We start from the raw sequence: 15,812 nt of genomic DNA, 5'->3' as shown, positions 1-15,812 counted from the left end.
AGGCCCGGGGCCAGCCACCGACATCCTGGCCCTCAGTGTCCTCATCTGCACAGTGGGGTCTCCATGGTGCTGAGCCTGCTTGGAGTGGCACAGCGGGCCTAGAGCCCGAGAGGCGGACGGGGCTGAGGGCTGGAGCGCGCCTCCTAATTGTCCATGACTTACAGACTTGGCCGGGCTCCCAGACAGCCTCATAAATCAGCGTAGCCACAGTGAGTAGCCTGTTAGTGCGGCCCTTATGCACTTGGCAGGCCCCCCCACCTCCTCCCTGCTCGGGAGCATCCCGCTGCCTCCAATTTTCCATGTGCTGCAGCAGACCTGGGAGCTGGGGTGTGCTCGCGGGGCATGGGGGCCGGGGGGATGGGAGGGAGGTGCTGGGGTGGAGGCGGAGGGCTGGAGAGAGAGGTGACAGGCAGAGGCCAGCCGCTTTGTGGATGTCTGTTTCCTGAGTGGTGGCCCCAGGCCCCGGCGTGGCCCCCAGTGCCCTCCCTTCCCCTATGGCCGGGTGTCTCCCCTTGAGGAGATGGGAGACGAGCGGATGAGAAGATGCGGTTTGCAGGGCGCTCACGCGGCGAGCACGCACATGTGGTGTGCATGTGAGTGTGCACACAACCCTCAACCAGATGAGAAGCCACTGGAAGCAGCATCTGCCCCTCGCTGTGCTGGGGAGGGTGGGGACGCGTCTGTCTGGGTAGATGGCCCCGAAGCTGTGGAGTCTCAGCTTGCTCATCTGGGAAGCAGAGCCATGATGCACCCCTGCTCCCCAGGGCCTGGCCAGGACTCTGAGAGCCAGTGTGAAGAGCCGAGCAGCTGCTCTGTCGTCACCGGTCTATAGGGACAGAAAGGGGCTGAGCCGGTGTGAGGCTGTGGATGTCCAGGCCCCCACGCGTGGGACCTCTGGACCGTCAGGGAGGCTGACAGATGGGGGGGCGGGCTGAGGGGTCAGCCTTGTCCCCAGTTCTCTCCTGGCCCCCTGAGGTGAGCAAGAGGTGATTTTAGGACAAATAATGGGCTGCCCTATGCAGTGGGAGTGGGCGTGCACCTTCTGGAAATACAAACAGGCCCCAGACAGGTGTAGGTAACTTCCTGCCTGACAGATGTGCCCACATCATTCGGGAAGCAGGGCTGCTGGGGAGGCTCAGGTTTGTGAGGTGATGTCTGGGAGGCCTTCTCCCGCCACCCCCGGGGCCCAGTGCAGACAGGCTCTGGGCCCAAGCTCACTGACCTCCCACTGCACTGCGGCAAGCTGGCCCCGGGTGCCCAGCTGTGGGCCTGCTGGCCTCTGCTCAGGTTTCCCTGCACCCAGACCCCCCTCTCACACTGGCTCTTAGCCCGGCCGAAGTGCTCAGAGTGCTCAGAAGACCAACACAGGTGCTCATGCCTGGCTCATGCGGTGGCTCCAGAGCCAGGGTGTGGGCATGACTCGGACCGGCGGAGTGGGGGCCCAGCTCTGCCCTCGCCAGCTCGGGGCCTCAAACACACCATTTCCCCTGCGCCTCAGGCTTCTGTCTTTATAATGGAATGATCATACTTTACTGCAGACTTGTTTTAAGAATTAGATCAAGGGCTGAGTATACAGCTTTTGGCACCCAGTAAGGCCAAGGCATTGAGGAGCTTTGTAGGGGTCGCCGTTCCTGAACCGGCTTGATTCAGGGACGTGGCTGGAGGGCTGGCCACGCAGGCCTGGGCCAGAGACAGAGCTGACCCCTGCTGGCCTGGGCTTCCCGACCGGATGTGCTCAGAGCCTGAGGGTGACGCTAGTTTTCAAGGGAAAACAGATGCTGTGAGGAGAGCACGTGTGGGCAGAACCCCTCTGCGGCTGGGGCTGGGCCAGAACTTCTGGGTGAGGAGGGAAGGGGAGATGGGGGGACACCCGCTGGCTGCGGGCTTCTGCAGACACACCTGCTGGCCATGACTGTGGTGGAGGAGGAGGAGGAAGAGGGAGGAAGGTCTTTTCTTTCGAGCATGATGTTTGGCCACAGTAGGAACCACAGTAACTGGGCTCTCAAGAAGCACTCAGCAAGGTGCGCCCCAAATCCCTGGGGACCTCTCAGGCTCAGAGGAGAGATGTTTCCCCTGGGCGCTCCAGGGTGAGGCAGCGCAGGAGGCCTCTCTCCAGGCGTGAGACGGGGGAGGGCAGGGGCTTGCAGCTGGGGGGGGCGGGGGGCAGGGGAGGGGTTGCAAAGTCAGATGCAAGCACAGCAAAGGGTAGAGCAGTCCAGCTTGGCCGGGGGCCCTGCGCTTCCAGCCTTCTTGTTGACCTTGGGTAGCAGGAGGATGAAGGACATGGCCAGGGCACAGTGGTAGAAACTGTGGACGTAGGTGTAATCCCAATCCTGCAGGGACAGGGGAGGGCAGGGGGGGTTGGTCTGCGGCCTCAGGCCCCCCTCCCCCACGCTCCATGCTGCCTGCATGCCTGGCATGCCAGGGCACCTGCCAGTCACACACGCCCCACCCTCCAGAATCTGGCCCAAGTGCCCTCCTCCAAGGGGCCTCTCCTCAGCACCCAGCCCATGGGCCGTCTTTCCTGACCTCGGACCCCTGGAGCGCTGAAGGTGGAAAGTGGACACTGGGCCTTTGACAATGAGGCTGGGGCTCCTCCCTCCCCTCTCCCTCCTCCCTCCTTCCTGCAGGTGCAGGCTCCAGCCCCAGGTCCCATCTGGGCTGTGAACCTCATCTCAGATCCACGTAGACAGTGAGAGCCCTGGGGCTGGGGATGGACGGTGCAGCGGTGGGAGGGAGGCACCCCTCCACCCAGCAGGAGGGACAGAGGAGGCAGGAATGTGATGCTGAAGTCACCCCGAGGAGCCCCAGTCCCCGTACCTCAAAGAAGAAGCGCAGCATAAGGGCCAGCGCCCCAAAACAGAGGCCGGGCCCTATCTGCTGGGTGTAGACACTCTTGTCGGGGTACAGACCTTTCTTCTCCTTCATCTGTTGCAGCTGTGGGGAGAGTGGTCATGCAGAGAGGTCACACGGCGGGGATGCTGCTCAGAGCTGACCGGAGAGCTGGCCCCGGGCACGCACGAGCCCCTTGGCTATCCTTGGGTGGGAGATGGGGCTCAGGGAGATGCCCTACGTGCCCGGTCCCATGGCGGGGGGACCCAAGGGAGCCCCAGGCTGGATGGCTCGTCTGGGAACCCCTGGGCCAGTTTGCCCTGTGAAGACCCCCCCACCCCTGCCTGCCTCTTTGGGGCCTAACAAGGCCACCCTTGCACGTGCGCCCCTCCCAGCCAGAGGGGCCCCCCGGGGACGAGTCATAGTAAGGGAGTGTTGGAGTGCTGGCCCCGCCCACCGTATGGCCCGCGGGGGTGCCTGTGGGGTGGTCCGAGGGACCCTTCAGTGGCTCGTAGATCATGACCTGTCATAGTGCTTCTGAGATAAGCTGACCAGCATGTGAAACTCTGGTTGCTCAAGTGCTCACGTTAGTGGGGGGGGCTCAAGCAGGCATTGACGCTTAAAAAGATGGGTTCATGTACACTGAAAATGCGCAGTAAATGCGGGACCACATCCTGCAACCTCGAATCCCTGGGGCCAAGGTGTTTCAGAGTGCAGGGTGTTTGGGATCTCAGCACGATAACCGCCTGTGCACACAGCGGATCATGGAAGCCCCCATGGGCCTGGGGCGGCCCCCTCAACCACACCCCCCCCCAGGTGGAGGCGCCCTGTGCCGGTCGGGGCATGCTAGGCCACCAGAGTCTGGGGTGCGGTTTTCTGGAATTTGCCATTGCCAAGAAGACATCAGGCCCCGCACGGGCACAGAGAGCGTGTGGGTGCAGCTGGGGGCGCCTGGGCGCGGGTGGCCAGGCCGTGCGCCTGCCTGGGGTTGGGTCCTAGCCCGGCCCGGCCCTGTCCTGCAGCCCCCACACCCACCTCTCTCTGCTTCCTCTCCCCGAGGGCTGCTGTCCCCAACTCGGGCTCAAGCAGGGACGAGCCTCCAAGAGAAAAATCCACCCTCATTCCAGGGAACAACTGCCCTGGAAAATCCAAAATAAACTCCACGTTAAATGGTCTGAAAAACACAATTTGAGCCCCAGATGTAGGGAGCCAGGCAGACCTCTTGGTTCCTGTGTCCGGATCCACAGCCCGAGGGCCGTGAAAGTCACCGTAGTGCTTCCCAGGGAAACCAGCGAGTGGCTTCCACTCTGGCTCATTACGGTCCAGCACAGATCCAGACCTGCCAAGATCTGCAGGAGGAACGGCCCTCCAGGGCAGACCAAGCAGCCTATCCTACTTCCTGCCGGGGAGTGAGTGCATTATCGAGACCCAGGGCTCTGTGTTTATGCATTCCAACATGTCCCTTAACGGGGTCCTTCCCTGGGTCCAGACCCAATGTGCCTCCCCTGCTCTCACAGGCAGCTCCGAGGGGCCTCCTGGGTCAGCCTTCCCCCTTGGGGAAGCTGGAGTGAGAAAGAGGCTCCTTCTCTTCTCTTGGAAAGTCAAGGCCTGACCTCGCCTGCTGCTGTGTGACTTCTTGTTGATTGCTGACCTCTCTGAGCCCTACTTCCTTCATTAACTGAATGGCAGAACAAATCCTCTATTCCCTGGCTGTAGGAGGAGCGGGGCTTTCTTTTCCTTCCTGCAGCTGTAAAATAGGTTGATGGACACCTTCTGCACCACTTGCCCAGCCTGACCCCTCTTCCCAGAGAACTGCCCTCCTGCTCCCCAGGTGGCCCAGCAGCAGCTCCCCACCCCTGTCCCCTGAGGCCCTGCCATCTGGGCCTTAATTTGGGGGCCTTGAGTGGGTGTGTGACTTGGGCTGGGCCGGGCCAGCCCTCCTGCCAACACTTGGAGTTGGGACACCCTGAGATTTCAGGTGGAGCTCCAAAGGAGTGAAAGTGTGCCAGAGGGATGTCACCTGGGGGCCTGGGCTGCTGCACGGCTGGAGAGTGGGCCCAGCCTCCGGCCTGCCAGCAGGCCAGGCCTGTATTCTGCTCCCTGCAAGGTTCAGCTCCTTCCCTTCTGGGGTCCCAGGAAGTGCCCCTGGGTCCATCTTGCTCTAACATCCCTTGTTAGCTTGGGAAGCATGAATGGCTTTCAGCCCTTGCAGCCAGGAGGGCCTTGGTACAACAGAGGGTGCAGGGAGGCCTGGGGACCAGGTGTCAGGGTCCACTTCCTGTCTGCCACACACCACAGCCTCCCTCCTCACTAGAACCAAACTCAAGGCTCACCGCCTCCATGAAGTCTTCCCAGATTAACCCAGGCCATTTCCAATTGCTTTTGCACCTCTAAAGCTGTCATTCTCCGCAAAGAATGATAGTAGTAACAGCTCCTATGTGTTGAGCACATTAGAAGCCGGGTTCTATGCCAGTATTTTGGATGCATTAACTCAATTAATCTTTGAGGTAGGTCCTGGACTGTCCCCGTAACAACCACTTTTCAGATATGGAAACTGAGGCAGAGAAGTGGAGTCACTTGGGTTAGGTCCAGAGCTAGTGGGCACAGATGACACAGGCAGCGTCTGTGTGGTGGGGGCACCTGAGGCTCATTGTCTCTGTGTTTTAGGTGGAGCCCTGAGATGGGAGGTAAATGGAGACCCCAAGGCGGAAGGGTCACAGGGGACAGGTGTCCCCGTCCGCTGAGGCTCGCACAAGTACGCACCCACTTTGTGGCAATGACGAGGACAGCCGTGCCGATGGGGCCCGAGTACACCCCATAGCCCCAGCGGTCGTGGTAGATCCGCACTGCGATGGTCAGGACGCCAAACATCACAAAGGTCGACCTCTTGGGTTCGTCGAAGTCGGCCAGCGCTGGAGGTGGGGGAGAGGGACCGGGAGAGGTGAGCGGCCTCTCTGCCCCTCCCGGCCACTGCTCCTCCAGAGGCATCCCTTAGGGGCCCCAGTGCGGGGTGCCCCCAGCCAGCGAGACCCCATGGCCCAGCCCGGCCACCCCCAGGTCTGAGTTCCAGCTGGTTGTAAGGGACAGACGTGGACAGAGCAGCCTGGGCTGTACTCACGGGAAACTGCTTTCATGAGGAGGTCAGTGCACACCTGTCCCCGAGGACTCCAGGGATGAAGACAAAGACACACGGTAGGAGACAGGGAAGATCTGGGTCCTTCATGGGGCCTGGGCAAATGGCAGGGAGCCCGTGCGATGGGGCCCACGCGTCCTGACATTGCTGCCAGACGGCGTTAAATGAGAAAAAAGGTGCAGAAACTATGCGCTTTTGAGTGATTCCATCCTCGTAAAAAGCTGAGCTGACAGTGATGTGCGTGGATGCTTGTATGAGCCTCAAGAAAGTCTTGGGGGCAAACCCTGACACGGGAACTGTGGTCTCCCGGGGGAGAGAGCTGGGAAGCCCTTCCACAGGTTCCACGGCACAGCTCCACCACGTAAAGTGGTCTGAATGAGCCTTCGTTCATGTGTGAATTGAACAGGATGTGAGGATGGGACTTAGGGCATTTGAGGACCGTGCGTTCTTTTTAATCGATTAAACCAGGCTTCGAACCCCAGGAGAGGGGAGGAGACGCTCCCGATGAGGGGTGGGGAGCAGAGTCAGTGGGCTCGGCTCTTTCTGGGAGCGGGCAGGAGGATGGCAGGGACACTGGGCGACAAGGCGTGGCCACTCACCCATCAGTGAGACCCACATGCTCAGCGCTGTCCCGTAGACGCTGAAATACTCCAGGACGTCGTGACGCATGAAGCAGAGCACTGACAGGCCGGGCCCGGTGCAGGCGTGGTAGAGCTGCCGGAAAACCCACGGCGGTCAGGGGCTAGAGGGGATGGCTCGGGAGCCCCGGGGCCACGGCTGGGCCGCAGCCACGCCCCACAGCCAGCCAGGCCACTCACTAGCCGCGAGGCTCAGGCAAGTCACTTTGTGCCTCAGTTTCCCCACCTGAAAAAAGGGGAGCCAAGTGCTCCCCTCATGGGGTCTTGTGGAGGTTAGACAAAACAATCCACGTGAGCGGCTGGGAGCCTGGGGCTGTGCTCAGGGCTCGTTCGTGTCTCTTATGTTCTACGTATGACGTGACCAGACAGAGGCCGGGCGTTGCTCAGGTGAAGCCCACCAAGGTGGGGACCCCGAAGACGTGCCCTGCATGTTCCTTCAACACCTGGGTTTACTGACAGCAAGTACGTGTGTGTTCCTTCAGCACCTCTGGGCGTGAGGCCACGGCTTATTTTTGGGTGCCCGTCGGCCCGGCCCTCTCCTCTGCCGTTCCCCTCTGTGGTGACTGGGCTACCCCACTGGGGAAGTCCTCAGATGTGAGTGGGCACCAGAACCCTGGCGGGGGCAGGTGCTATTATGAAGACTTGGGTTGCTAACTCAGCAGGTCTGGGGTGGGGTCAGAGATCTGCATTGTTAAGAGTTTCTCAGGCTGCTGCCAGCCACCCGTGGGGAATACGCTTTGAGAACCTCTGGCTGTAGTTTTCAGCTTCGGTTTCTTTAAAGTTCTGGGAGACTGCAGAGACCACCGTGCTGAACACGGCATGGTAGTTTCGCCCATCTCTCTCCTCTAGTCTCCCCAACACCTAGTTTAATAGCAATTTTAAAAAAGATTTTATTTATTTATTTATTAGAGAGAGAGAGAGAGAGAGAGCATGAGTAGGGGGAGGAGAGGGAGAAGCAGACCCCCCACTGAGCAGGGAGCCCGATGTGGGACTCAATCCTGGAAACCTGGGTTCATGACCTGAGCCAAAGGCAGATGCTTCACCGACTGAGCCAGCCGGGTGTGCTTTAGTAGAGATTTTTAAAGCAAAATGCCTCTGTGGAGTATTCTCAAAGCAGTCAGCTGATTTCTTACAGAAAACAACTCTCTCCTTTTGCATACACATTTCATCACTTTAAGTAATATTTAATTACATGATGTAATTATTTTGACAAGTTCCACGGACATAAACGAACTTGGGAACCAGCACAATCGACTCTTGGTGAGCCCAGCTCAGCAGGGGGGAGGAGGTGCCCAGGAGAGCAGCCCAAGTCTGGAGGCCCGGGGATGTTACAGGGGGAGCAGCAGCCCTGGGTCACCGGTGAGTTGAGGCAAGTTGGGGTCGATGTAGAGCTCTATTGGTTATAATCACAGGTGACCTAAAGTTACGGTGCACATAGGAGGCATGAATAGAGGTATAGTGTCCAGAACAAGGGAGGTGACACTCCTGCTTCTCTGTGTTCTGCTCAGACCCACCTAGAGAACTGTGTTGAACTTTGGATGCTGCACCTTTTAGAGTGACATAGGCAAAGAGGATGGAGGAGAGCAAATAGGTTGTGGACATGACAGTTTAGCTGGGGCAAGGGAAGCTTCAGGTAGGGCCTGATCAAGGTGCTCAGATCTCTGTGGGATAGAGCAGGGCGGACACTTGCTGCACGTGGCTCTGGCAGGCAGAGCTAGGCCCTGTGAGTGACATGGATATTCTCCCACTGCTTCTAGAACTACATCCCTCCCCCCCCGTCATCTGCTGCTTCTGCACCCATGCCTCTCCTGTAGCACAGATCACCACGTATAATCACAGATTTAATCACTGTGAAATTCTCGGGAGTGTCCACCCCAGTCCCATGAAGAGCAAGAATACTCTGTCTCAGCCTGGCTGTGTGGTTGCAGGGCGAGAGAGGCAGGGTTTGGAGTGGTTTGAAGGAGAGCTGACCCAGGAGGATCTCTCCCACCAGGCCCGTGGTTCATCTCTGTTGGACAGGTGGGAAAGGAGAGACTCAGAGCAGTGCTACCTGCCAAGGAGGCAGGGCGGAGCACTGACTGTCCCGGCATCTGTGCCTGTGAGGCCTGCCTCCCTCTTCCGACGTAGGGGCGGACTTGGCCCCTGAGGGTGCTGGCAGGGGTGGAGTGCCGCTGGGGATCTGGTAGGAGACAGCACAGCCTCCTGATCCTCGCTTTGTGAGCTCAGGTGAGTGGCTGGCAGCTTGGGGCCTCCTCTGTCAAACAGAGGCGAGAATATCCACTCTGCAGGGCGGGCCGGGGGACTCCCCATGACGGAGCACAGGGCACAGTGTTGGGCACAGAAATAGCAACTGTCGCAGGAAGGCTGTGGTCGGAACACAGAAGAAGCCACGTGGGAGCTAGAGGTGCAATGGTGTCACATGAGGCTCTGGGAGAAAGGGGCTGAGTGTGGCTTTGAGGTCGGAGGACATTTGTCATAGGAGGCAGCTGCTTCTGCCACTCTGGGTGGGCTAGGGCGGGACAGGGTGGGCCTCTGAGGACAGCCTGGAGGCAGCTGGGGGCTAGCCCAGCCCCAGCAGGGAGGGGTGGCCTGGCGGTGTTTGTGGGTTTCCGGGGCTGGGTCTGACATGGACTTGCGGACAAGACCCCTGGCTCCTCTCCCCAGAGCTAAGCCCCTTGTACCTGCAGAGAAGTCCCGGGTCCACTCCGTGCCTGGGTTTCTCTTCTGTCAAATTGACTTCCTGGAACTCACCCAAGCAGGGGTCCCTTGCGGAGCTAACGAAATGGCATTGGACAAGATGCCCTGAATGAGCCGAGAGCCCCAGGGTGCATCTGGTGCTTACAGTGACATGTGACTCAGCCTCTGTGGGACTCAGTTTCTTCATCTGTCAAATGGGCTGGTCACAATCCCAGGTTCACGGGGAGCTGAGAAGACTACATGAGACAGTGTGTCCAGAGCACCGGCACGCCCCACAGCCTGGACGCTGGCTCGTGGCCAGCACCACCGCGGCCAAGTTCTCTCCCACCCAGGCATGGAGACTGAAGCCCCAGGCAACCCCCAGCCCCAGGTCCCTGCTGCCTAAGGGAGCGCCAGCCCATGTGCACACACAGCTTCTCCCCTTGCAGGTAAGCGTGGGTTCAGCTCACGAGGACGTCGGCGTGACAGGTGCGCACACGTCTGCAAACGCATGTGTGTGCTCACAGACCTCGCTCCCCAGGGCTGCCCTAAGGACCCTGACGCTCACCCCCAGGAGGCCTGCTGCTGAGGAGCGAGCCCAGCTGGCGGCAGGAGGCATGCGAGTTTTCACATGTCTGGCACTGCCACAAGGAGGAGACTGGCGGAACCTCGCCTCCCCGGTGCCTGCTTCTCACAGGAAGCTGGGCTTCAGAGAAGGGTGAGTCTGATGGGAGTTGATGGGGCAGACTGTCAGAGAGAGGGGGGGAGGCCAGCTGTGAGCATGGGGCACTCAGAGGGACACGGGTCAGCACCGAGACACAGATCGGTGATGGGTGGAGGGATGGGTCATCGATTAGGTAAGTAGAGTGATGATTGATTAGATAGAGAGGTACATGGGTAGGAGGGGAGGCAGACAGATGGACAGACAGAAGCTTACGGACGGGAGATAGAGCCGCGGAGACCCGTGGAGGGCCAGGGGAACAAAGCCAGACAGGGAAAGACCAGGAGGTTTGGGACAAAAGCAAGTTCTGTGGAGACAGAGCTCCAGAAGTCAAGAGAGACCCAGACACAGACAGAATAAAAGAAAAAAAGGCGCACGCGGAGAAAACCAAGAGGAGAAATACAGAGGGAGAGAGCTCTGCCGGGAGGGAGGGGGAGAGAGAGAGACAGTCATCCAGGCATATACATGGAGAAAGAAGGACTCAGAGAGAGACGTAGGCCTCAAGGAGGAGAGACAAGCAGACGTGAGCAGGCCCTCCTGAACCGGGGCCAGCTCCGGAATTCTGGAATCAGACTCACCCAGGCCCTACGCATTCCCTAAACCCCACTAACCCCTCCCGGGCCTGGCTCAGCCCCTTCCTCCCTGCTTTGCTGCCCTGTGCTTGTAGCTGGGAGAGTGGCGGGGGGTGGGGGCGGCCTGGCGTGGTCTGCCGGCAGCAAGACGAGGGGCACCCCGGAAGCCTCGAAGGGCTTGTCCTGGACTGACTGACACTGGCCCATTGTGGGCTCGGTCTTGCGCACACCAATCCTGGCACAGATGGGGAGACTGAGGTCCAGAGAGGAGGAGGGGTCCCCCAACCCTCTCTCCCGGTCTCCAGGCTCTTTCTTTCACCTCCAAATCTCTTTTCTTCCTCACCAATACATGAAGGTGGTGGATAGATGGCCCCTCTCCTGCGCCTTTGGGAGGGTCCCCCAGACTTACCGCCACGAAGAACATGGTAAAGAGGTAGACCATGGCCTCCATGTGGAACCTCCGCTTGGCAGCAATGCTGACAGTGGGGAGGAAGGCCAGGCTGCTGAGGGTGGGCAGAAGCAGTTTCGCTGCGAGCGTCCCCATGGGCCGGGGAGCAGGGGAGGACGCAGGCCTCCTGGGTCCCCAGGGCAGAGAAAACCAAAGGGACAAGGCCTGCTCCCTTTAGTGGGGAATCCGATGGCAGCTGTGGTTTGAACACCAAGAAGGGAGGCAGGGAAAGGAGTGCATATGTTGAGAGCACATGGATAGGGTCCAACAGCTGATGTGCCATGTGATCAACACTTGTCTCTGATTTTTTTTTTTATTTTTTTTTGAGAGACCAGAGTTGTTGATTCAAGGAGACCATACTTTTTTTCTTTGAGGCAACAACCTTGGAGTAAAGTCCCCATGAGTAGAATGCTCAGCTTTCAGCCTCTTTCTGTCCGGGCCCTCTCCCCAGGGCCCTAGGGAGCCCAGAATGAGTGCACCGTGGTCTCTGCAGCTTGAGTCACATGTCCGCTGGTGTTAGAGGTGAGAGAACCCCAGGTTTAGTCAATTCTAATCACTAAAGAACCTTGCAGACAAGCGTCATCTTTTACCAGCCCACATCGCGGCCCACTCGCCTGCTCTTTCCTTGGCAACGGGGCTAATGAAACAGTCTTTTCTATGGTTACATTGTTTCACATCTGTAGTAAACAGCAGGATGATCTCTAACCGGCTCCTGGTATGAGGCTGAAGCTTGCATCTCAGCATCCCTCCACTGGCCTTTGGGAAACCACTTTCCCTTGTTGTAAGAGGTTTTAAGGGAACTCTCTGGCAGGGTCCCCCCTTACCCTCTGGCCCAGGAATGATGGGAGGGGTGGGCTACCCAGGCAGACTCTCCCCAGCCTGATTTGTTGTCAGCCGAAGGACAATCTTCACTTCTGCTCTCTTTTTTCATCCTGATATAATTCACATATGATTTGTCATATGCACGGATCTGAAGTACAGATGGATGAATTTTGGCAAGCGCATACAGCTGTGTGACCACTGCGTCTCCCCATCACCCCAGGGTGACCCCTCAGGCCCTTTGCCAGCGTAAGCAGGGGCTGTTGTGGTTTCTGCCGCATGCCTGACTTGGCCTGTTCTAGAATTCTGTACAAATGGGACCATGCAGGGCCCATTCTTTGGGGTCTGACCTCTTTTGCTCCACCGACAGAACGTCCCTGAGATACGCCCACTTCGTGTCAGGTGGTTTCTTTTGTTGCTGGGCGAGTAGTATTCTACTGTGTGGATGTGCCAGGCTTCTGTTCTCCTGGGGGGTGGACTGCAGAGTGTGATCACCCAGGGACAGCAGGAGCACAGGTAGCTGGAGCCCGTTTCTACTGTTTGCAACAATGCATTCGGTCATGGCATTTTTCTGCTTCGGTGCCTTCCAAGGCACCTGCCGTCCTTGGGGTAGAGTCCAAGGGTCGAGGAGACCACCGGGCCACCCATGGCCCGGCTCTGTTGCCCCACCACCCACCCGGGTCTCCACCATCCTCTCAGACCCCGTCTCTCCTCCTACCCCCGGCCCCCCACCTCCCCTGCAAGAACATATTTCCTCCTCCTCCTCTTTCTGGTCGCTGGCTCAACAGCACCGTCCGTGGGGCAGGCCGCCCCCTTGGCCTGGCACCCGGGCAAGCCAACGTGCTCCTGTGCCGGGCCCAAGCCTGGCACACGGTGGGTGTTCGACAAACACTGGCTGAATGAATGACTTTGTTCAAAGAATGAATGAAAGTCCAAGGAGGCCAGGCTCCTGCACATTTCAGTCTGGCACTTAGGAGTCCCTTTCCCTCTCCAAATGGGAAAACCAGATCCTGCTGTGTGTGCAGCTCCGGGCAGGGCAGGAGGCAGGCGACCCCACGTGGGTTGCCACAGAGGCCTGCTCTCCCTGCCCACCTCTCCACCCCTCCGCTCCTGCCCGCACCCAGCCCCCAGCCCCCGCTCCCAGGAGGAATATAAACCCTGTGGTGTGGAAACGCGAGTAGATGTCAGGTGCTCAGAGAACCCTCTGGAGCCATAAACCCTGCTCAGAAGCAGGAAAACATTCCACAGTTGGTTTTGTGCATGAGTGTGTGTGTGTGTTTTCTTTGCAGCTGTGAACTCCAGGGCCAGGGCTGTAAGCTTGGGGAAGGGAAAAAGAGAAGGGGGAGCTATTGGAGGAAGGCAGGGGTACGGTTGACTGTACATGTGTTGCAGTGATTAAGGCAGAAGGGGGCCGAGGGGGGCTGCCCCAACGTGGGGAGACAGGTGACCAGGCCTGGGGCAGCCCAGGGAGCCCCTGCAGACTGGCCGGAAGTCCAAGTCCAGCGTGGAGCTGGGGGCGGCCCACGTGTGGCTCCCCTCTGAGACCTGGCCGCCTGGAGACCGACCAGCTGGCTCAGGGGAAGGCGTCCAGCTCCGAACAGGACTGAGATGACCCTCGGCTCTCCCTGCAGCCTGGGAAGCCACAGGCCTGGGGGCCGGGAGAGGGGGAGGCAGAGTGGGAGACACAGGCCGGCCGCTTTGAGGGTGCGGCTGCCCTGGGAGAAGTGTGGGGGGCTAGGACGGGGCGGGGCTAGGAGCCCACGCCACCTGGGCACCCCCAGCCGGGGGCCTGAGCAACCCACGTGCAGCCTGTCTCCACCCTCCCCACCCTCCTGCGGCCCCGCCCGCTGGCCTGCTGTGGACACCCCCTGCCCCGCCACCTGCTCGGGTTCCGGCTGCGCCCGAGCCCACAGGCCGCTCCCCCTCCTTCTGCCCGGACTCTCACCGCTGGGGCCTTCCCCATTCATACTGTAGCCCTTAGCCTCTCCTGACCCCCGCCGGGGTGAGGGCTCTCCCTTCTAACCCCCACCGCACTGTGTGTGTCTTGAAAACCACTCGCACACAGACGTTGATTCAGGGCCGGCCATGTGTAGGGCTCTGTGCCAAGCACTCTTCCTACTTTGTTGGGTCCTGTCAGCAGCTGGGGGGTGGGGGTGGGGGTCGCTGCCTCTGCTCTCCCCATTTTACAGGGCAGGAGACTGAGGTCCAGAGAGGAGCAGGGACTGGTGCCTGGCACCGACTCTTGCAGAGTGCTCAGGGTCTCAGGATGACCTGGCCTCCCTGCCCAGCCCGAGGCGGCATCCCCCCTCCGCCCAGCAGATGGCGCAGGCCCCAGGGGGACCCTGGGGGTGGGGTGGGGGGGCAGCTGCAGGGGAAGAGGGAGCCCACGGCCCGCACCCCCTTCCCTCGCCCCCTCGGCCCAGAGCAGGCCGGTTTTATAGAGGTGCTGAAATGCCTGGAATGCCACACAGCTCCCGCCTCCCGGACAGCTGTCTGCTCGGCCCGGCCCCGGAGAGCCAAGCCAGCTGCCGCGCCTGCGGCCTCCAAGCTGTGAACACCCGACCCCCGGCTCTCGGTCGCCCCAGAGCACAGCGGCCCTCGGGCTGTGCAGGCGCCCGCGGAGGCGCCCCTGCACCTGGCGAGAGGGGTCTGGGCTTTGATGTTTTCCAGCTCGTTCCTTGCCCCCCACCGCCCCCACCCCGGAACTGCCATGCGGGGCCTCTGCTCTGTGCACGTGTGTGTGTCTGCAGCTGAGCTTGTGAGAGCAATCATGTGCCGTCTTCAGCCTCCGGCTGAGAATTAGCAGCCCTGAGCCACCCCCTGCCTCTGAGCGCCTGCCAGGTGAGCCAGGCCGAGGCTCCGCCCCTGCCCCATGGGGTCGCCGGGGACGCAGACGAGTGTGTGGCGCTCTGAGCAGTAGTCCGTCCGTCTGGCCGGCCTCAGGGCTTCGTTTCCCTGGAGCTCCCGTGGTAAAAGCTCCCTTCTCAGCCGCGCCAGGCTTCTCTTGCCCCGTCCTTGTTCCATATTTGGGTGGAAAGGAGCCTCTTGTGGAATCTGAGAACCAGAGAGGCCTACACACTTCCTGGGTCCCCCTGCTTGCACTTCAAGCCTTGGCCTAACAGAACATGCGAGTGCTTCTGACTGAGAAAGAAGGACCAGGAAACAAAGCCCCAGTGGTCTGCAGGAGGAAGTTCTTCCTGAATGTCCAGCCCCTGGGCCTGGGGCAGAGAAAGCTGTCGTCTGCCCTGGGCTGGGCAGGGAGCTCATGGGGAGGGGCTGGCTCGTGCTGCCCTCGGGGGCCTGGGCTTCTTCTGGGGTCTGGCCGGTCACCGCCAAGCTGGCCAGATGGTCCCTCGGCGGCCCAGCGCCTGCCGGGTGGGAAAGCCGAGTGTCAGAAGGCACCCAGCATGCCCCAGGCGCTGGGGGATAGCAGGGAGGGCAGTCCGGACGGTGGGGAAGAGGGTCCAGTTGGGCCACCCTCGAGGCTGCGCGGCTGGCCTCTGGGTGCTGGGGCGAGGACCCACCTCACACAGCCTCTGGCTGCCGTCCCCATGCTTCTGAGCTCTGCTCTGCACGCTTTCCTGTACAGGACAGCGCCCGGCTCCCAGCATGACTGTTCAACCACCAGCACCCCCAACTGGTCACCCCATGGCCCCCTGGCACCCCTCCCTGGCCCTGGATCTCTTCTGTTCCCGGAGCCTGTTTCTTGCTCTTCTGCCCGTGTTCCCCTGCCCCTGCTTGGCCTCTAGTAGAAATGTGCCTGTTTTCCTGTTTCCAAGCTTCTCCCCAGACATCCAGGAGGCTCTGGTGGAAAGACCGTCTCCTAAAACACAGGTGTCTACAGCACCCCTTCCCTAGCCAGGGCCCCAGGTGGCAATGTGTGTGGGTGAGGCCACTCCAGGGGACAAAGGCCCTGGGGGGTGTCAGGAGGCCAGCAGGGAGCTCAGCCTCAGGAGAGTGGAAGACCCCCAGA

General features: G+C 60.3%; 1 protein-coding gene across 1 annotated transcript; it reads right to left on the bottom strand.

Annotated features, from left to right (window-relative positions):
- Window positions 1-2,183: 2,183 nt before the first annotated feature.
- MYMK (myomaker, myoblast fusion factor) lies at window positions 2,184-11,116 on the bottom strand. Its single transcript, XM_027614418.1, has 5 exons — window positions 10,982-11,116; window positions 6,565-6,679; window positions 5,596-5,744; window positions 2,821-2,937; window positions 2,184-2,333 (listed from the first exon to the last, which is right to left on the bottom strand). The coding sequence occupies exons 1-5, from the start codon at window positions 11,114-11,116 to the stop codon at window positions 2,184-2,186; spliced, it is 666 nt and encodes a 221-aa protein (XP_027470219.1).
- Between the last annotated feature and the right edge of the window lie 4,696 nt (window positions 11,117-15,812).

This window comes from Zalophus californianus, chromosome 13 (assembly GCF_009762305.2).
Source record: "Zalophus californianus isolate mZalCal1 chromosome 13, mZalCal1.pri.v2, whole genome shotgun sequence".
Lineage (NCBI taxonomy): Eukaryota > Metazoa > Chordata > Mammalia > Carnivora > Otariidae > Zalophus > Zalophus californianus.
The sequence above is the reverse complement of the archived record's forward strand: the minus strand, read 5'-3'. Positions and strand labels throughout refer to the sequence as shown.